The following is a 21,638-nucleotide window of genomic DNA, read 5'->3' on the forward strand; positions in this document are numbered from 1 at the left end:
TGAGAAACTGAGTCTCTGAAAGATGTGGGCATCTGCCCGAGATTACAGCTGAAATTAAGAGTCTTGGTAATCCCATCAGTAATTTAGTGTAGCCCAAGAAAAGGAGGTTAATACAGGAAAGTGGGAGCATCTCTGGGCAAGACAGCACACCCCTCCCTCCCTCTCTTTCTCAAGCATCCTAGTTTGCCATTTATGTTTCTGATCCATTTTCCTGCCTTCCTCTGTAGACTGGCATTCTCTCTGCTTGTTGATTAGTGAGCATATTGGCTGGAAAAGGCTGCTGCAAACATTTCTAAACAGTTACCCATTTTAAGTTTCTGCCATCAACTGTGTTACTGAGTTTGAAATATTGAGATAAAATCTGCTTGGTGCCTCGACAGCTGGGGTCGGCTGAAAATGTTCTCCCTCCTGAAAGGATATTTATTTCCTAGTTCCTGTAACCTGTGAATGTTACATGGAAACAGGATCTTTGCAAAAATGATTAAGCATTTGAAGATGGAAAGATTATCCTGGGTGGGCCCTAAATGCAATCATATGTATAACCTTACAGGGTGAGGTAAAACGCAGTTGGGCACAGACAGAACAGAAGGTGCAGTGAAGCAGCCATAAACCAAGGAGTGTTTGCAGTCACAAGAATCTGGGAAACAGGTTCTCCCCTGGAGCCTCTGAAAGAAGCACAGCCCTGCTAATTCTTTGACCTAGCTGAGTGACACAGATTTTAGATGACTGGTATCCGGAACTGTGAGAGAATTTCTGTTGTTTTAAGTAACCAAATTTGTCATAATTTGCTACAGAAGCTATAGGGAACTAATGCAACATCAAATGAGTCATTTCTCCTGCATTAGGTGTCCACTCGTTGTCCAATCAGTTTTATCTAGGAGGATGTTAATAAGACAAACACAACCACAGAGGCCTATGCTCTGGGAAAGTAGGTGGTATATTCTCAGAGAAAGGACACGGCTGGGAGACACTTGGATGCATCACACTAGCACTCCCTGACACCTTTTATCTTGTAGGTGTGAGAGGAAATGTTGGGACATACTGGGCAGCAGTCATGCCTGAATACAGCACAAAGCCTAAGGCTCTCTCTTTCCCTGTCCAAATAGGGTATGAGTTCATAAACAGAGCTCTTAACTGGGCAATGGTGAGGTGAGGTTAGAAGATGAGTTTATCTGTCTAGCAAATTCAAATAGTCGTTTACTTAACGCCTCTTTTCAGTCAGACGTTGGGACAAGTTAGTACAGGCACCAGTCTAGGAGAGGATAAAACCTGCACATCCTGGACAACTGGGAGGAACATAACAGGATCCTCTAATTGTTCACTCAGTCATTTATTCAACAAATGTTTGCTGTGTGCATATGTACCAGGTTAGGTGATCTTATAACACAATATATAATGTCTTTGATTTCATGGCATGAGAAAAATAAGCAAGCAGATAAATAAGCAAAATAATTGAGCACAAATTGAGAAAAGAGCTGTAAAAGAGACTTAAGATTCTGAGACAGAAAAAGGTGTGTGAGTTGAAGGGGAATGATAGGTGCCGTGGCATTCGGGGTATGGAATCAGGTGTTATTTGCCGGGAGTAGTGGGGCGGGGTGGAGAGGGGCGTGAGAAGTTTGAATGGAGAAGTAGGATGCTTAGGCAGTTGGATTTAAAACTGTGGCTGGGAGAAAAGGTTTGGGCAGGAAATGGGAATTTGTTACATAGAGCCATGGAAATGAAGGAAAGGTCCAGAAAAAAGAGCATATAAACACCTTTTCCGTGTGAACGAGCGGTTTACAAGAAACAATCTATAAACAAGTTTATTGTTTTATAAATAGGAATTGCGTCGCTTCCGCCTCCTCCTTCATCAAGACTACATTTCCCAGGGTGCCGTGCGAACCGCGTGAGACCCAGAATCGTTCTCAGCCGCTTCCGGCCTAAGTGGCCCGGATAATCATGGCGACCCTCAGAGGGTCTTTGTTGCTGTGGAATCTCCATGCAGGTTCTCGCGGTGCCGAGCGAGTCTATTTCCGGGCCCGCGCTCGGCCCCGGCCCGGTGACCTGTTCCAGCCTCTGCCCGGGGTCTGCGGGGCGGGAACGCCATGCCGTGGGCTCTGTTCCGAGGCCGGTGAGTGACCTGCTAGGCGTCCTCAGGGCGTTCTTCTGGGAGATCTAGAACCCTTCAGATGACGAGACCCACGCGGGGGCCCCTATTCTTCCCCTGGCGCGCCCTTAGACCCAGGCGGCTCTCGCCTGTACGCACTGTCTCGGACGTCGCCCGCGTTTGTTGATTCGTTCCGTCGCTTAAGCAGCACTGCTTGAGCTCCGCTCTTTGTAGAGTACTAAGCTAAGTTTAGGTGTTAAGGGGGACTAACTGACACGGGTTGTTGCTTGAGGGAAGTCGTGGTCCAGTGGGAAGAGGCAGTGCAGTGTGACCTGGACTGTGATTGGGGATGGAGAGGAGTGAATGAATGATAGTCGCTCAGTCGTGTCCGACTGTTTTCGCCCGAATGGACTGTAGCCTGCCATGCTCCTATGTCTGTGGAATTATCCAGGCAAGAATACTGGAGTGGGTTGCCATTTCCTTCTCCAGTGGAGAGAAGAGTGGTACTCACTCAAACTAGGCTGGAAGGGCAGGGGAGGTTTCCTAGAAAATATGACCACAGTTGAAACTTGGTTAACGGTGTTCAAGAGAAAACAAGAAACATTTCAAGTGCAGGAAACAGCATAAGCAAAAGTCCAGAAATGAGACTGAACCCAGGTAGACTGGGAACCCATTTTGGAAGTAGGATTGATGACTTTGGTTATAACTGTGAATCTAGATATAAAAGGAGAAATCAGTATTATTAATATTTCTCAGGTTTCTGGCCTGAGCAATTGAGTGGGAAGTAAGTCCTATTTGTACCTGGAGAGAGAAAATTAATTATAGGACAGTTTTTTAGAGGGGAATGAGAGGAGGAGAAGTGAGGAAAAGGCAGTAGTGGATGAGGTAAGGAGATGGGAAAGGAAGCGGAATTAAACATCTGTTTTGGATGCATTAAATTTGAAATGCCTTTGAAATTCACATGGAGGTGTCAGATATGCGGTTACATACAAGGTGAGAAACACTGGAGTAAAAATGTTAACAGAAGCTGGGGGCAGTGGGTGAGGTTGTCTGAGGCGAGAGGTAGTGCTGAGCGCTGTTGTGTGGCAGGCACTGTAAGAGATCTGGGGTGCCAGAGACCAGTACAAGACAGGGTTGTCGCCTTGGGAGAGCACAGAGTCTACTGAGGACACAGTTTCAGTTGTTAGTTGGCTGTATATACATGAGTTTACTTCTGCACTGTCTATTCTCTTGGTCTGTGTGTCTTTTTTTTATGCCAGGACCATACTATTTTGATTACATGTTAATGGCTTTAAGTCTGGAAAGTGTGATGCCTCCTGCTTTGTTCTTCTTAGGATTGGTTTGGCAATCATAGGGTCTCTTGTGATTTCGATTCCATACAGATTTGACTGCTGTTTTTTCCCACTTCTGTAAAAAATGCTGTTGAACTCTCAATAGGGGTTACATTGAATCTGTAGATAGCTTTGGGTAGTATGGACATTTTAATGGTATTAATTCTCTAATCCATGAACACAGGGTACCTGCCCACTCATTATATGTTTTATTTCTTTCACCAGTGTTTTGTGGTTTCAGCAAAGCAATCTTTCACCTCCTTGGTTAAATTTAGTATAAATATTATATTGTATTTGATACTTTATTCCTTTTTCAGGTAATTTGTTGTTAGTGTACAGAAATGGTATTGGTTTTGGGATATTGATTTTGTATCTTGCAACTTTGCTGAATTTGTTGATCTAATAGTTTATTGATGGAGTCTTTAGGATTTTTATAGATAACATCATGTTGTCTGCAGAGACAATTTTACTCCTTTTCAATTCTGATACCTTTTATTTCTTTTTCTTGCCTGAGTACTCAGACTCGAACTTCCAATACTGGGTTGTACAGGAGTGGTGAGAGTGGGCAGCCCTGTCTTGGTTCTGTTCTTGGAGAAAAGACTTTCAACCTTTCCTCACTGAGTATGTTAGCAGTGTGATTGTCATTTATGGTCTTTATTGTGTTGAGGTGTGTTCCTTTTATACCTAATTTGTTAGAAGTTTAAAATCATTAATTTTGTCACATGCTTTTTTGCATCTATCAAAGAAATCTTCTTCCTTCTTTCTATGAATATGTTTCATATTGATTGGTTTGAGTATGTTGAGCTATATTTACATCCCAAGTCTTATTTGATTATGGTGAACAATCTTTTTAACGTTCTGCTGAATCAGTTTGCTAGTATTTTATTGAGAATATTTGCATCTGTATTCATCAGGGATATTGGCCTGTAGATTTCTATTAGTATCCTTTATTGATTTCAGTATCAGGATAATGCTGGCCTTATAAAATGCGTTTGGGAGTGCTCCCTGTTCTTCCATTTGTTTTGGAAGAGTTTGAGAAGGATTGGCATTAATTCATCTTTAAATGTTTGGTAAAAGTCTCCTGTGAAGCCGTCTGGTCCTGAGCCGGTTTTCACTGGAGGACTTTTTATTATTGATTCAGTCTTCTTAGTAGTAATTGGTCTGCTTTGATTTTCTATTACTTCCTGATTTCGTCTTGGTAGATTGTATGTTTCTAAGAATTTTTCCATTTCTTCTAGGTTGTCCAATTTGCTGGCATATTGTTACTCATAGTAGCCCCTTATGATCCTTTGTAATTCTGTAGTATCAATTGTAATGTGCTTTTTGGTTATAATTTTGTTAGTTTGGGTCCTCTTTTTCCCTTGGTCTAGCTAAAGGTTTGTCAGTTTTGTTTATGTTTTCAAGGAACCACCTCTTTATTTTGTTAATCTTTTCTGTTGTTTGGATTACAGATTTAATAGATGACTGTGATTGAGCTGTGGAGAAGGGTCAGAATGGGGCAAGGAGACAGATTAGAAAGCTGAGGCAAGAGATAGGATGGCCTTGACTAGGGTAGTGGCAGTGGGAAATAGAGAGTTAAAGACTGATTTATAAGATGTAACAGGCAATTGATTTGTGTCAGTGTCCTCTTGTAAAAATGGGACTAATCATAGTATTTATGGGATTGTTATGAGGATTAAATGTACCAAGTATGTAAAAGTATTAGTCAGTACTGGCATATAGTAAGTATCTAACAGATGTTAGCTGTTAACTTTACTGTTTTTATTACTGATACTGTTGACTAGATGTGGAGGGTAGTGGGGAAGTCAAGAATGACTAGGTTTCTGGCCCATGTGACCTATTGGATGGTGCTAAGGATAGGAGGAAAAGCAGGTTTGTGACAGAAGAAAAGTTAGGAGTTCTGCTTTGGCAGTACTGAAGTACATGTGAGATGTCCATTGGGTAGTTGGATGGAAGATGATCTGGCTGGAGATTCAGCTTTTAGAGTTTTTGGGTAATTAATAGTTACCGAAGGTTAGGAGATAATCCATCAAGAATGTGAGAAGGGAGAGAAGAAGAATGTAGTTCAGAATCCTGTGGGACACCAGCATTTATAGGACCAGCAGAGGAAGAGGTGGTTGGGAAGGAATGGCTTCCCCCACCCCCAGTGGAAATGGAGTTTGGGCAGAGGGATCGGCGTACTAGGAAAGGCAGAGCTGAGAGCTGGGTCCGCTCCTGTCCAGCTTTCTTCCGTAACATCACATGGCCTCTTCAGTATCGTGTCCAGTGATCCAGGCCTCTCCCCTAACTGGAACCCGTCAGCCTAGAATTTCCTTCCCTTTTTTTCTCTGCCCTATTCAGACCCCCCGGGAAGCATTGTTTGACTCTACCATGCCTTTCTCTGCTCCCAGGCTAAGTTTAGTTTCAGTCTCTGTTATCACACAACCCCCTGTACCTCCCTTGTATGTAGCACTTACTTTGAGGAACATGATGGTAAGTTAAAATTGGTCTAGGTTCTAGAATCAGATAAACTTTGGTTTAAATCCTGGGTATATCATTTAATAGCTAATTGTCTTTAGCAAGGCTCCAGTATCCTCATATACAAAACTGGGATATCAGTACATACTTTGTGGCTTGTTGTAAGCATTCCTGAAAATGTGTGTAACTCCTATCAGATAGGAAACAATACCTTGGTTGGCAGTAACCGTTAGTGTCATTAATATTGCATTAACTACTTTTTTCCTGTTGCTTCCTTCACTAGACCTTGAGTGCCTTTTTGGCAGAAACTATAGCTTGATCATCGTGAATGCCCAGTAAATTTTAAATGAATGAATGAATCTTGTAGGTATTAGCATTATGCATACTGAGGTAGAATAGACATGGTGTTAATCATTTTTATCATTGACTTTTTCCATTTAGATGTCTTGTTGTCTTGTCATTTTTGCCATCTTATTTACTAAAATTCATTTAACAGAATCTGGTAGCCCAAAGATCAAGAAACCTACTTTTATGGATGAGGAAGTCCAAAGCATACTCATCAAGATGACAGGCTTGGATTTACTGAAGATTTTTAAGCCAGCAATACGAGAAACGAAGCCACCAACTTACAAGCTAATGACCCAGGCACAGTTGGAAGAGGTATGTGAATGCACGAATAGTGGTAGAATATCTTTCTTTAAAAGATTAAACAAAATTTTCAGGGTCCCTCCAGATTCTGATAATTGCTCTTCTACAGGTACTAATGAGGTGGAGTTCCAGGCACAGAACTGAGGAAAGAAACGTGTGCAGTCTGGCAGAGAGGAGTAGGGAAGATGGCCAGAATTAGACATACTGCGCATATGGGTCAGGTCTGGCTATCAGGCGGAACCACCTCTGCTCCAAAACCAGCCTAGCATCCTTCCTCTGTCCTCCCTGCTCCAGCCTTCTTACTGCAGAAACATTTTTTGTGAGCTGCTTTAAGGCTGAGGCTTGGTGAGATAATGAGATCCTTCTGAACAGTATTCTGTTCCAGGCAGGTGTCCTCCTGGAGTCATGGGTATTGAGTGCTTTGTGGAAGACACTTTCATGTGTGAATATGTAAAGTATTGTTGCTTTTCTTTCAACTCGAACATCATTGAGAACCATAGCAGAGTTCAAGTACCCAAAAGTATATAGCACATGAAGAGTGAAAGGCCCCTCTCATCTCTCAGAGGTAACCACTGTCAGCGGTATGGCATGGAGCACTGTGCTCAGTGGTTAAGGGCATGGGCTCTGGAGTTAAATGCCTGGGTTCAAATTGTAGTGCTGCAGCTTCTTAGCAATTTACTTAATATTTGTGTGCCTCTATTTTCTCTCTCATAAAATGACCTCTAGCGTAGCGCTTAGCTCGTATGGGTAGTTGTGGCATTAAGGGAGCCAGATGCACTCAGAGTGTTTGAGCAATATCTGGAACATAGTAAGCACCCAGTAAGTGAAGTCCTCTGTCCTGTTTTGGGTGGCTCTTGTGGCCTGGCTCTGTCTCGGAGCCTTCCGTTGCTGTTTTGAGAGTGGTTGAGCCTGTGACTGGCGCTCTCATCACAGAGACAAGGGCCAGGGCCCAGGAGCCCAAGTTTGGCTTTTCACTCACTCACTCACACCTACAGCTTCTCTCTGCAGTCTTTAGCACTTTTTTTAAAATTAGTATCTGCTTTTGTCAGATGATCCTTTTGGTCTGTAACCTTGTGGCTTTCCCTAAGATATATTTTATTTCATTAGGCTACAAGACAGGCGATTGAGGCAGCTAAAGTCCGATTAAAAATGCCACCAGTTCTGGAAGAGCGAACACCAATAAATGATGTGTTAGCTGAAGATAAGATATTGGAAGGAACCGAAACAGTCAAATATGTGTTTACTGATATATCATACAGCATACCACATCGAGTAAGTATATGTCTAATTGCAAAATGATTCTGCCTAAGTTAGATCGACTTCAAAAAGCTCAAACTTTTTGAGAAGATGGAAATGCTTGCTGATGCCCAGAAAGCTCAGACTTCCCAAAGGATTTTCACTTTTCAGAATTTGCAGTAAGAATATCACACTTTCCCAGATAATTTTTAGGCACCACTTCATCTGCTGTAGTTTTTATTGTCTAGCTCCTCTTCCCTTGATTGGCAGTTCCAAAAGAACACTCTAGCACCTATAAAATAAAATATATTAGTTTTGTGTTTGAGCCTTTTCAAGTAATGAGTGAAAAGAGTAATTTACATTTCAGCCCACAAACTTCAGTAGAATATTGAATAGTGATAGGGTTGAAAGAAGGGCCACCCTTTGCTAATCTTCTTATCATATTGATTATGGTTAGAAGACACGATGTGAGCAGTGTCCATGTCTGTATGTCAATCACCTGTATATCTGACATAATGAATGGGATCAGAGTTTCATTTTATTAGAATTTTTGCTTTGAAATGTTTTAATATACATTATATGTTTGCAGTGCTGTGAAGGCTGGTTATGGGAGCATTCTATAACCTGAGAGGGAGAAAGGAACTTGGAATTCAAATTGCCAAAATCCATTTGAGGAACAATTGTGTTAGTTTACCATCTGCTCTTTGTTTTTTTCTGTTTGCAGTGCTTGATGAAAGTTTTAATTATATTATCCTTGAAATACATTCAGAGACTCTTAAAGTTCTGGAATTGAGAGTCACTACCATCTGGTTAATTTAAACATTAATCAGATATGTGGCATTTATCAGCTGTGTGCAAAGCTCTGTGTGAGTCATTCTGGGTTTTGTAAAGAATCATAATCCAGTTCCTGACCTTTTCTAGTTTTGAAACAATGTTAACAAGTATCTAAGAGGTGTCAAGAATGCTGCCTATGGTAAATTAGGTTGCCAGTTGAGTAGTACAGACAGTGGGTGGAATTCATCCAGTGGGTGAAGGAAGCATCCTTTGGCCTGGGATTTGGCAGTTAAGAGAATGAAGAGACCAGAGGCAGGTGCACCAGTCAGTCTCTCGGATGCATTTGTCTCTTGCCAGAATGAGGAATCGCAGACGTGTGGAATTAAGATTCCACATTCTTGGGTTTATTCCATTTATCCCTGTGACTTTAAATGTGGACTATAAAATAGTCAAGTCTTATCTGGGTGAGACTTCAGGATGAGGAAACAATTTAAAAAGGTTTATAGCACTTCTTTTTTTCTGAAATGGATTTAGATGACTCTCAAGTCAACTTTTTTTAGTTGAACCATTTTATGTATTCAGCTCACTTTAGGACTGTAGTTCACATTTAGTAAATACTTTCATTAGATTTCTGATTGTCACAGGCACTGCAGTGATTAGTGAGGGAAGTATCAAATCTTGCCAAATCTGAGGTTTACAGTTATTGAAATCATACACATGATTGCATTTTGTTTGCCAGTTGCATTTTATATTGATTGCAAATTATTTTTATAACGGTGCTTGGTGGGACACTGGAACTAAAATTCAGCTCTCACAAACTTATCCTCAATTGTGTTTTCTATTTCAGGAGCGTTTTATTGTTGTCAGAGAACCAAGTGGCACACTACGCAAAGCCTCTTGGGAAGAACGGGACCGTATGATTCAAATTTATTTCCCAAAAGAAGGCCGTAGAGTTTTAACACCAGTAATTTTCAGGGAAGAAAATCTTCAGGTAAGATGACTTTGGGGTCATAGAGGCAGTGGTGATGATTTCTTTGTTGAACCAGTTGGCTCTGGTGCTGCTAGGTATTTTGCTTTGATAAATACAGGCATTTCTAATGATAAGTAGGGTCATTTGTCTTGTAACTGGGTTAGCTGGGATTTGAATCCAGGTGTGACATGTGGCTTGTGTGTGGTTTCCGCATCCCTCGTGCTGGGCGCAGATGTGGCCTGTGTGTGGATGGGCAGGGCTGTCATGGCGTCCAGACAGGTGTTGCACTTTCTGTTCTTCTCATCTAATTCCAACTCTGCTATGTGGGTTTAGACCATGTACAGTCAGGACCGGCATGTTGATGTCCTCAATCTCTGCGTTGCCCAGTTTGAGCCAGATTCTGCTGACTATATCAAAGTGAGTATATTTTATAGTTTCTAAAGTATGGGTGTAAGTATGGTTACTAGTAAGATTTTTTAGTCCAACACAATGAGTTAGGTTATAAGCTTCGATACAGGGGGAGGAAAAGGGAAAGGCCTGAACACCTGTCGAGTGCTGGATGTACACCAAATAGATATTTTCATCCTTTCAACAACCCTTGACTTAAGGATGAGAGAACTTAAGCTTAGAGAGTCAAGTAACTTGTTGAAAGTTGCACAGCTAGTAAGTGTTAGAGTTAGCACCCAAACTTGATGGCAGAGATTTTTTCTTGTTTATTGTACAGGAAAGTTATTTCTAAAGTTTGCCAAAATGCAGTATATGTGCCTTACATTGCAATTTAATAATCTTATAGTACTTTCTGTGTGTAAGGTGTTACTGTGGAGGTACAGGTGATGACATGAACTAGGATAGGGAGCCTTGTCAAAGCTTGCAGTCCAGGAAAGATCGTGGGGAAGTATAATCACCACCGTAGGTCTAAGACGTTAGGTGCTAAGAGAAGGTTGCAACATGCTCTCAGAGAAGGCCTAAGAGGGCTCTACGAGGATAGGGAACATTGTGGCAAGTGTATGGAGAAGTATTTCAGGTAGAGAGGAAAGTATGAACAACGGGCAGGACACAAAAGTAGACTTGAGAAATGGCCAGTCATCTGGTTTGCTTGTATATGTGGTGAATACCTAGGGAAGTGGTTCAAGATTAAGCTAGAAAGGTAGATGGGGCCATATCACAGGTGACCTCAGACGCTAGGTTGACGAATCTGGACTTCAGTCAGCAGCCTTTTTAATATAGGAATGCCCTCATCAGAGTCCTCATTTAAGATCAGTCTGGAAGAACTGAGGAACATTAATTAGTTAGATGGAATGGGATAGTTGATTGGATAGGGGAAAGAAGTGGTGGTCCATTATTCCCAGTGGTCTGTATTATAATAGGTGCTTCATATATAGGGCATGGCTGCTGAAGAGTAATTGATCTGGCTGTAAATGTCTGGCAGACCTGTTCCAGGTTCCACACACTTCTGCAGTGCCAGCTGTCCTTACTTAATGATACCTGCTAGATAATGATCGATAGTGGATGCAGGATCAGACCTGGTTTACTAATACTTTCTTGGACAGCTTGCATGCTAGTAGATGTATATCCAGTAATGCTGGCTCACGTTTACTTTTGTATTTCTGAAAAATTGCATTTTGTGTGGATAGATTCATCATCAGACCTATGAAGATATAGATAAATACGGAAAGTATGACCTTTTACGTTCAACAAGACACTTCGGTGGAATGGCTTGGTATTTTGTAAATAAGAAAAAGATCGATGGTTTATTGATTGACCAGATTCAGAGAGATTTGTAAGTATGATCTTAGTAAGTAAAGAAATTCTCACTACCATTACAGTAAACCTGTATTTAATCTGTGTTATTTTTCCAGTGATAACAGTGTACTGCCCAGTGATTAGGGCTTCCCTTGTAGCTCAGTGGTAAAGAATCTGCCTGAAATGTAGGAGACACAGGAGACATGAGTTCAATCCCAGGAGTGGGAAAATCCCCTGGCGGAGGGAATGGCAACTCACTCCGGGATTCTTGTCTGGAGAACACCATGGATAGAGAGCTTGGCGGGCTGCGGTCCGTGGGGTCTCAAAGATTTGGACGCGACTGAAGCAGCTGAGCGCGTGTGCAGGCCCAGTGATAGCTTTCACTTACTTCAGTTTATTTATGATTTGTTTTTCCAGTATAACCCATTTCCTCAGTCTTTGCTTCTGTGTCATGTAAACATGGCTAGATTCTTTGAAACAGTAAATGACTCTGGACCTGTGCTGTGTACCCTGGATGTCGACTTATCCGTAGCCTTGCTGGTGCTTCTGGGTACCAGTGAACTTGCCAATGAACAAGGGGATTAGACAGGAAATGCAGAGAAGTAGACATAAGGTCTGTGGGGTACTTTTCAGTACAAGTCATCATTTATAAAAATACTCCTGCTTTTGATCCTCTTTGTTTTTGCAAGATTTTTAAGGTGTTAAAAAGTTTACAGGTTTTTTCAAAGTTGAATAAAACAAAGAATGTCTATTGTATTTTAGTATACAACTGGTGTGTGCCCTGCCTTCTAGCTGAAATAACACTTTATGATTTGTGATGACACTGAAGAGAAAATTATCTTTTGAATATCTTTCCATTGGTTGAATCAAGGTCAAAATGGCAAGGAAAAGAAACAAGTATGGCTGTAGTAAGGTGGTCACAGGAAGGGTTAGTGATTACTGTCACCTTGAACGTAAGTTTTGACTCAGTCTATCTATCCTCCATGTAATCTGAACCATTCACACAAAGGCAAGGCATTTGGAACTAGAAAGTTCCATATTGTCTTAAAAAAGTCCACATGGAAACAGCATCATTTCTCATAGAAACATTCATAATGGGAAATGATTTCCAGGCCAGCCCTCTTCACCAGCATGTGTGGCGTAATCGTGTAATCCAATTCAGAGGGCAGAAATATGCCTTCATCCCACATAAGCAGGAGGCTGCTGATGATCATGAGCATGTTCAAAAATGACTTGCCTTTAGGTGCGTTAGCCGTGAATGAATTTAAAGCTTCTCAGCTGTAAATGTTCTGAAATTATTTAACATTTTTTGTAAGAAATTAGAGCAACACAGAATGTATGAGTTATTTGTTAAGGTGTACTCATAAGTTATTATGGTTAATACTTATCACATGTAAGCTTTACATCTGAAGCATTTCATTTGCATACTGGGAGGGAATTTTGAGTACTTAACCTTTCCTGCTCTGTGTAAGTAAAACTTCCTGTGGGAATTCTCAGTAGGACAGTTTGCTGCAAATCCCAGTTTAAACAGTAGAGGGTGCATATCCTTAGCAAATGGAGCCCATGCCACAATTCTGCACAGATTTATTTCACACTCAGGTTCCACTGTTGGTCTTGAATGGAGGTGCTTTAAAATCTTTTTTACATGGGGATTTACTTGCTTTTAATTTCAAACAGAGGCTGGGTGTGAAGCTAAATCATTCTGTGAAACAGCTATTATACAGTAGTATGAACGTAAAGAAGCCCTGCTGTGACCAAGATATAGAAACCCAGTTAAGCTCTTTATGGACTCACATGCTTATGCTCTTAAGAGAATGATTGTTACCTTTTGCTGCCACGTTTGTTGAACTGTTAGAGTACAACAAACACAACAGATTCATAATGAACATTAAACAAATATTTTTCCTCTGGAAAGTTTGGTTTCTCAGCTCTGGTTTTCTCAGTTTTACCAGGAGATGACCTTTAGGGTGAACGGGCTTTGGGATGAGCCCCGAGCATTTCTCTAAGGTCACTGTGGCTTAAGAAACTCTTTACCCCACTCCCACTCCACCCTAGAAGGGCTTTGAGGTGGCACATGGTAGGAAGGTGTTGACTGGGTGAGAGGATAGAGGTTATTTAGTTTGGGGAAGGCTAAGTTATAATGTTGATCAAGATTGTAGGTTTCTCAAAAGGTTAAGTAGAACTGTAAGAACTGAGCTCTTGTTCTGGCTTCATCATGGGTAGTTGTCTGACAAGAGACACAAGACGGACTGCTGAGGAAGAACCTGAATTCTCTTGTCTAGAGTGCATAATTTCAAATTTGCTTCCCTAGGATGCTGGTTTTTAACTAATGGGAAACTGTGAATTGACAGGTAGCTTGGGAGTCTTTCCTTGGACTTCTAGATGCCTCTCAGAGGCATTTATCCATTAATTCAGAGTCTCAGTGAAAATTCCTCAGCAGATGTCACTGCTGGTGCACCTGAAGGCAAGTGGCACTGAGCATCCCCATGTCCCCCAGCCTCTGGCTTACGTGGGATGACGGTACTGACCCACCCTCTGAGTTGTATTATTATCTGCTGGTGATGTGGGCCGGCCTGGAAATCATCCAGTGTTAGAACACGATTTCTATGAGAAATGACGCCCTGCTTTCAGAAAGGGTACAGCCACGTTTTGAATATATTCACTTTCATAAACTGGGTACCCGCCTGTATTGATTCTTGCCCTGTGAAGCCTACACTAGCCAATATTCTTGAAATTGCTTTGAAAATATGAAACTGAAGGCTGTAAAAAAGTTTTTTTTCCTGGCCCGAAGGAAGTTTGAAATGTAAAGATCAGCATATACTTTTATAGAACTGTGAAGCCAAAGAAGGAAACTATAAACTAAAAAATGTAAAAAGAAAACAAAAACAACAAACCCTTTTAAACAGTAACCCTTTCCCTCCAGAGTTGATGATGCTGCCAGCTTGGTCCAGCTGTATCACATCCTCCATCCTGATGGCCAGTCAGCTCAAGAGGCCAAAGAGCAGGCTGCTGAGGGATTACAGTTAATTAAGGTAAAGGGACTTCTTTCACATTCATTATCATGTAGTGACTGAGTAAAGAAATCATAGGGTTCGATCCCTGGGTCAGGAAGATCCCCTGGAGAAGGGAATGGTAGCCCACTCCAGTATTCTTACTTGGAGAATCCCATGGACAGAGGAGACTAGAGGGCTACACGCCGTGGGGGTTGCAAAGAGTAGTACACAACTGAGTGACAACGCACACAGGTTTGTGGTCTTAAAGCAGAGTGATGAGAGCCCCGTACTGCTTCAGCCTGGACAACAGAAACAGCTGCCACTGGAGTCGAAGAAGCTCAGATAGTGGGCTGGCTGCTCAGTGCTCTGTGGAGCACACGCCGCCCAGCTCGGCCACATTCCCGTCCAGGTTTCCAGAAGCAGGGAGGGTGGTGCGTTCTCATTGTGGAACTGTAAAGCTCTCAAAACTACGGGCTTACACAGATTTCTCTGTAAATGCTGAGATGATTTTTTCAGGAAGCGGGGAAACCATTGTATAATTTTCATCTTTTCTAACGCTCGGAACAGACATGTATTTGTGGATCTGGCTTCTGTCCCAGTATTACTTTATGCTACTGCAAAGCAGTTATAAAGCTTATTGAGGATGAAAACAACCAGTGATGACATTATAGGTGGAGTAGGAAAAGCCCATTCTTTAAAGTGAAAAATCATCTTGCTAACTTTCATTCTCTGGATTTCTCTTGAACCTAATGCTTCTCATTTTGATCCAGCAATGTCAGGTTTTCTTAATTTTTTTCTGAAAAATGACAGTCACGTTTGGAAACTTCTGGTGTTTGGAATTAGGTTGCTTTAACTGTGATACTGTTTTTCTGTCCATGTAGTATGCTTATTGTTTGGTAATCAAAAAAATACTGTGAAATGTGGAGGGCTTTTTAAACTGGGACTTCACTAGGAACTTTATCAATAGTATATTCTCTATTTTAAAACTTTTTTTTTTTTAACTTTAAACAGGTCTTTGCAAAAACAGAAGCACAGAAGGGAGCATATATAGAATTAACACTGCAAGCTTACCAAGAAGCATTCATTAGCAGTTCTGCAGCTTCCTAAAAATATTGTTTAAATAAACTTCATTTTACTAAATTCTAGCTAGTTTTCTGTTAATACTGAAAAAAATGTCAAAATCGAGAGTTCCTTATAAAATTGTTTTTTAGACTCCAAATAGCACCTCTATCAGAAATACAAAGAAAAAACTGTTTATTCCACTCACTTTCCAAGGCTATGAGAGGATAACTGAGAAGTATATTTAAATACCTGGTTATGAATTTCTCTAATCATATCAGATGAGTACAGCATAAAATGAAAGAAGAAAAGTACTATGTCTCTGTTACCAAATGGGTAGTTGGTAAGTTAAACAGAGCCCAGCTTAATGAGTCAGGGGAGCTGATTCTAGAAATAGGTACTACCAGACAAAGTCAGAGGAAGGCATAAGAAAGCTACATAGAACGAGGGGAATAATGCAGTGAGGTCAAGGGAAAGAGTTTAAAAATTATAGCACAGATACTCAGTTCTAAGAAAAATATGAGTGATGCTATTTGAAAATAGTTATTCAAAGAGAAGAGAACATGGGCTGATACCTAGAAGAGGTGTAGTTTTGGCTCAGCCAAACTGGAATCCTGTTTTCATTTTGCAGAAAGGAAACTCTGAAGTATCTTCATTAATTCAAAAGATTTTATGAGATATGGTCCAATGACAGTATGAAAAAAATCAAAGCCCACAGCTGTTTTAGTTAATAAGGGAACAGTGCTTTAGATGCTGCACATAAACTCCTTCAAAGATGAGGGCATTGTATTCCTAGTGGGCAGCAGCATCTACATATAAAAAATTTAAGGAGTTTCTCAGAGTCCAAAGCATGGTGGTCAGGGTGATGATCGATACCTGTCCATAATAATGATCTGTTTAGTTGAGTAAACGGGAAACATTATTTAGTCGTCCAAAATATCTTCATCCAGGTTGATATCTGTTGTGTCAATATCTTCTAATTCCAAATTATCCAGATCTACTTCCAGCTCAAGTAAACTCTGCAAACAAAAGGAAAAGGGTGACTTAGTTCTATAGTACTGTGTTAAAGAAAAGTTACCTGTGATTCATGATCCAAAGAGAACTAAACCAACAGTCAGAAAGGGGTATCTTTCCATTTCGAAGCCCCTGCTCTGAAACTTATCACATCACTTAAAACACAGGCCTGCATAGCTAGCACACATTCACGTGGAGACGGTGAGGCTGGGGTCCAATGGGAAGCCGGGTATGATGTCAATACCTTCTCTTCTTTGTTGGCTGTCTGGGAGGTCACAATAACAGGAGTAGGAGAAGCAGGTTTCCCATCAAGTTCCTGAAAACCCAGGTAGAGAGAAATGAATTTGTTCAGGAATTCAAAGTTTTCCCCAAAGGGAAGGCTGGTCGGGATTAGGAAGTGGGAGATGGTACTTAAAATCAACAAATCTCAACCAGACTATCTTGTGTAGTAGTCTACTGACCTGCTGAGCTGCAGATCTTGAGGGCTGAAAGCCTTTTGCCTCTTCCATAACATTTCTTTCTTCATTTGGCTATCAGGGAATGAAGCAATGATGAAATGAAATATTCTGAAAGCATAATTCATCTATGAACTCGGCCCAAATCCCAAATACCAGCTCTCAATCAAACCAGAACGTATGTAGTACAGTTTAAAACCTTAAGTCGTGAATGCCCTTCTACTTGTAGTTATACAAAATTAGGCACCCCAGGCACTCACTGTGACAAGTGGGTACTGTTTGGCCGGCCACAGGTCAGCATGCGTTTCCTTCACCCATTCTTCTACAACAAAGGCTTCCTTTAATCCAGGGAAAAGGTTTTCATATTCTGTTGGATCAGCAAGGGATTCTGCTGCTTTCTGATTGACTTTTGAGAGGTTTTCTCTCCAGAGTTTCACCACCCTGTTACAGATATGGAACCAAAGGGAGACTGGTAAGGACTCTGAAGTTTTTATCCGAAATATTTCCTCCCAAAATGAAAAGTCTGTACCTTGAAACCTGACTGGGTAGGTAAGTCCGTGCCAGGAAGGCAGCTTCTGGCAGTCGTCCAGTTCTAATCAAGAGCTCCAGGCAAGCATCAAGCCTACAGATGAGAGAGGCACTGTTACCAAGAATAAACGCTGTAATAATGGCACTTAGCACATTAGAGAAATGTGGATTTAGTGCTGCAAAGTCAGCATTCCCTCTCCAGCTCCCACACGTATACCTCTTTTCTGTCACTGAGCCATTAACTTATCACCAGTGAGCTACATAATGGACTCCAGGAACGTGAGAAATAAGACAGCTTTTGTGACCATTTTCAATCTTAACTGTCCTAGGCAGACTAAAGGGGCTTTTTAAGACAAGGTAGCTGAGATGAACACATTTAAATAAGGACTTCAGGAGATACAGAGGAGAAACTCAGTTTTACAAGTGTATTATTGAGGGCAGCATCTCTAAGATGAACAGTGCTGGACAATGCAGTGGTGCCCAGTAGGAAAGTATCCAAGTGTCCATTTTCTTTATTTCAGTTTTTTCCTGTGTAAGTTTGATAAAGTGGATAATGTGTTTTACAATTAAGAATTTTTTTGATTTTAAAAAGGTAATACTTGGATTTTACAAAGTAATATGCCATACATTACATAACATCCTCAACACCAAAGTCACAAATGTTAATATTCTGCAAAAAACATGTGACTACTAAATACAATAAAAACATACCAAGTGGCATAAAAACAACTAACAAGAGTTCAGGTCTGATTATGCCACCAAATAAAATACTCTTTTCAGAATGTCTTTGGGTTTTTGAATTATTGATAAGAAATAGCAGACCAGACTTCCCTGGTGGTCCAATGGCTAAGAATCTGCCTGCCAATGCAGGGGGACAGGAATTCAGAAGGACTGACTCCACATGCTGCAGGGCGGCTGAGTCCACGCACCACAACTATTGAGGCCCCCATGCTCTGGAGTCCCTGCCCCCTAGTGAGAGAAGCCATCACAGTGAGGAGCTGGTGCACCGCAACTATAGTGGCCCTCACTCACTGCAGCTGGAGAAAGCCCCTAAACAGCAACAGACCCAGTGCAGCCAAAAAATAAACAAACAGTGGACCTATTCTTGTTAAGTCGCTCAGTCGTGTCCGACTCTTTTGCAACCCCATGGGCTGAAGCCCACCAGGCTCCTCTGGAATTTACCAGGCAAAAATACTGGAGTGGGTTGCCGTTTCCTTCTCCAGGGGATCTTCCTAACAGAGGGATCAAACCCATGTCTCCAGCATAGGCAAGCAGATTCTTTACCACTGAGCCACCAGGGAAGCCCAGACCTTTTCTCACAGGTATATAAATGTATGCATATATATGTTATAAAATACATATACATTCAAAGTTTTTATGATTAACTGAGGTTTAGAAACTCTGTAAGGCAAAATTAATGAATACTTTTGCATTTTATTTCATAATATGGTCAACTAATGAAATGATCTGATATGTACTAACTGCTACACTTTTGAAAACATATGACATTTTAATGCTTTAAATGCAAATCTAAAAGTAACTAGAATCCTGATCCCCCTTATTTTTTGTTGTAAACAGATCAGAATTACTCAATTTGGGCAAAATCACCTGCCATTCAGGTACCAAATGACAGCCTCTTGCTGTCATTAAATAAAATACCTTAGCCAGGAAGTGGCAGGGCTATTGAGAAAGGGGTTTAACATTTCTCCCAGTTGAGCTTCCCTGAAGCTCAACTCTGCTCAAACATTTAGACCAACTGTGGTAAAAGCATCCTTTGCTGAAGCAGCCCTGTCCCCCTGCCTGCTCCCCAGCAATACCCCCTGGTCAGGCATCCGTGCACTCTCCAGGGTTTCCTCTTCACGTTCCTCTCCAAAGACCACCCTCAAGAGTCAATGCAGACAGTGCTTCTCATTACTCTGCCCACCTTTAGACCCTGGGTTAATACTTACTTGCCCTGTAAAAAGTAGCTCATGAAGGCCACATTGTTCTTGCCGTCTCTCTCTGCGCCCTCCGCTAGCTTGTTCACCATGCTAGCGTTACCAGAGGCCGTGGCCAGAAGCAACAGGCCCCCATAGTCCTGTGCGTGGTGCAGGCACTCCTGGGCCAGGCCAAACTGGCATTTACTAATGGCAAGTTCAGCAAGCTGCTTCCACTTCTGTTCTGACTGTAAGAAAGGGTTTCCACATTAAAATATCTTTTAAATAAACATCTGAATTTCCAATACCAACATTATTCTGTTAATCTGAGCATTACTGTGCTGACAATTTTATATTTTCTATAATTATAAAATACATGTTTTATGTATACTGAGCTGTGCTTGTTAAGTTGGTTCTGTCAAACTAAGAATGGAATGACAAAATATATAATGAGAAATGGAAATTATTCACATATACAAAATTAATTCAAACACAAATCAATTTTAATGCTGTATGAATAATCATTAGTCATTATATTTTTATTTTGTAATTATATAGTGAAACTAAAACTAATAAGTTTTAAGGTAATTAGATTGTAATTTAAGGAATGATTTATAACCATTTTTTAAAAGAACAGAAAAAAAGATTTTATGTTCTTAAATATTTAATAATAAATATCATTTCTGTCATTGGTAGCTTCTCAGAAATCAAATGAAATGCTGCTCATTTGGATCTTAACACAGCTAAAATTTCTTTAGTACATCTGAAATGAATTTACCCATAAAAGCTAGACTGAAACCATAAATGAAGCCCTCAATATATGATCCATAAAAATGTCATTAAACTGTCTCAAAATGTCAGAATCCTTCTTTAAAACCAACATCTTCCTCACTAGTTTGGATTACTGACACATTACTGCTGTGTCTGCAGATTCCTTTATCTACTATCTTCCAGCTTTTCTTCTTTTCCAAAATAGATCCCATATAAGATTAAAAAAATAAAAAAACTTTAGCTTTAATTAGAATGCTAAGAATATATTAATATAGAAGTAACTAATCATTTTAAAAAAGACCAAAGAAAGGCAATAGCCTCACTAAAATGCGTTACTAATTTGCATTTCAGAAAACTTTAATAACACAACTTACACTAAACACATACAAGTACCTACTGACCTTTCCATCAGTTACAAAAAATCATAAATTAGTACATACCTCTGCTTCCACTGCTAACTGGTATGCAATATTTAGTTCTCCAAGCTGAAGAGCAAGTTCAAAGCGATGCTCAGGGTCTGTGGATACTGTAAGAGCTTGCTGCTTGAAGCCCTGAACAGATAAGATGTGTGTGTGTGTTTATGTACAGCAAAACCTGTGTGTGTAGTCTACATATACAGTGCACACACACGGCAAATAATCCGTTTTCCCCTCAAAACTAAATATGCTGCTGACACTGGAAGCCCCGTTACTTAAACAAAAGTAACAACAACAACAACTACTCTTCAATGAGAAGACAGAAAAATTAAGGAGCCGTTAAATCAACTGCTAAGAACATACAAGGCAGACAAAATTCAGTTGCACGCCTGTTTTTTAAGCATGAACGCTGACCAATGCTTGATAAACTCAAGTTAAACAACAACTAGTAAAATTTAGAAGTATAAAAGTAAACATCAAAAATGATTCTGGAAAGCTGACTGAATAAGAACCATTTCAAAAAAAACGCACAGTAGTGACACCCGCTACTGCTAAGTCGCTTCAGTCATGTCCGGCTCTGTGCAACCCCATAGACGGCAGCCCACGAGGCTCCCCCGTCCCTGGGATTCTCCAGGCAAGAATACTGGAGTGGGTTGTCATTTCCTTCTCCAATGCATGAAAGTGAAAACTGAAAGTGAAGTCGCTCAGTCATGTCCGCCTCTTAGCGACCCCATGGACTGCAGCCCACCAGGCTCCTCCATCCCTGGGATTTTCCAGGCAAGAGTACTGGAGTGGGGTGCCATTGCCCTAGCTGTCTGTAATTGCCCAAGCTGAGCCTCAGAGATCTAGTCCTGGGCCTCACAGAAAGGAAAGTCAAATGTAAAACTTTACAATTTTCAATCATCCGCAGGTCATTTAGCAAACATTTTGCTTTCAGGTCCAGACACTGATTAGGTGTCATTACTGTTGGGCTCATGTCCAGTTTACTCATCAGCAAGTATTCCAGAGGGCAGAAGTCTAAAACCTCCTTCCCACGCTCCAGTCAGTCATCAGAAACAAGATTTTAAGCCAACCACTATAATCACTATATTAGCTTCTCCCTCAAGACAGTACTGATGGGGTCTGCCCTATGGGGAAGTTCTTCAGCTCCAGGGGATTGGTATAAATGAGACACAAAGTTCAAGCTGCAGAAGACTTCCTCAGACTGAGGGTGAATGCTCTGTTAGGTCAGGATGCAGAAA

At 40.9% G+C, this 21,638-nt stretch overlaps 2 protein-coding genes across 3 annotated transcripts in view; one reads left to right on the top strand and one right to left on the bottom strand.

The window, feature by feature from the left end:
- The first annotated feature begins 1,897 nt into the window (after window positions 1-1,897).
- On the top strand, window positions 1,898-15,378 carry MRPS22 (mitochondrial ribosomal protein S22). Its single transcript, XM_043873919.1, has 8 exons — window positions 1,898-2,110; window positions 6,371-6,534; window positions 7,630-7,794; window positions 9,380-9,523; window positions 9,836-9,919; window positions 11,137-11,282; window positions 14,169-14,277; window positions 15,250-15,378. The coding sequence occupies exons 1-8, from the start codon at window positions 1,939-1,941 to the stop codon at window positions 15,343-15,345; spliced, it is 1,080 nt and encodes a 359-aa protein (XP_043729854.1). The 5' UTR covers window positions 1,898-1,938; the 3' UTR covers window positions 15,346-15,378.
- Window positions 15,379-15,952: 574 nt separating this feature from the next.
- COPB2 (COPI coat complex subunit beta 2) overlaps window positions 15,953-21,638 on the bottom strand; it is a 32,631-nt gene continuing 26,945 nt past the window's right edge. The window contains exons 16-22 of one of the 2 annotated variants that reach the window (XM_043873918.1): window positions 20,422-20,532; window positions 19,244-19,458; window positions 17,296-17,388; window positions 17,027-17,207; window positions 16,773-16,841; window positions 16,556-16,627; window positions 15,953-16,316 (exon numbers count right to left, since the gene is read on the bottom strand). In XM_043873918.1, coding sequence (XP_043729853.1) covers window positions 16,221-16,316; window positions 16,556-16,627; window positions 16,773-16,841; window positions 17,027-17,207; window positions 17,296-17,388; window positions 19,244-19,458; window positions 20,422-20,532 — 837 coding nt within the window. In that variant the 3' untranslated portion in view covers window positions 15,953-16,220. The other variant, XM_043873917.1, reaches the window with a different exon arrangement.

This window comes from Cervus elaphus, chromosome 19 (assembly GCF_910594005.1).
Source record: "Cervus elaphus chromosome 19, mCerEla1.1, whole genome shotgun sequence".
NCBI lineage: Eukaryota > Metazoa > Chordata > Mammalia > Artiodactyla > Cervidae > Cervus > Cervus elaphus.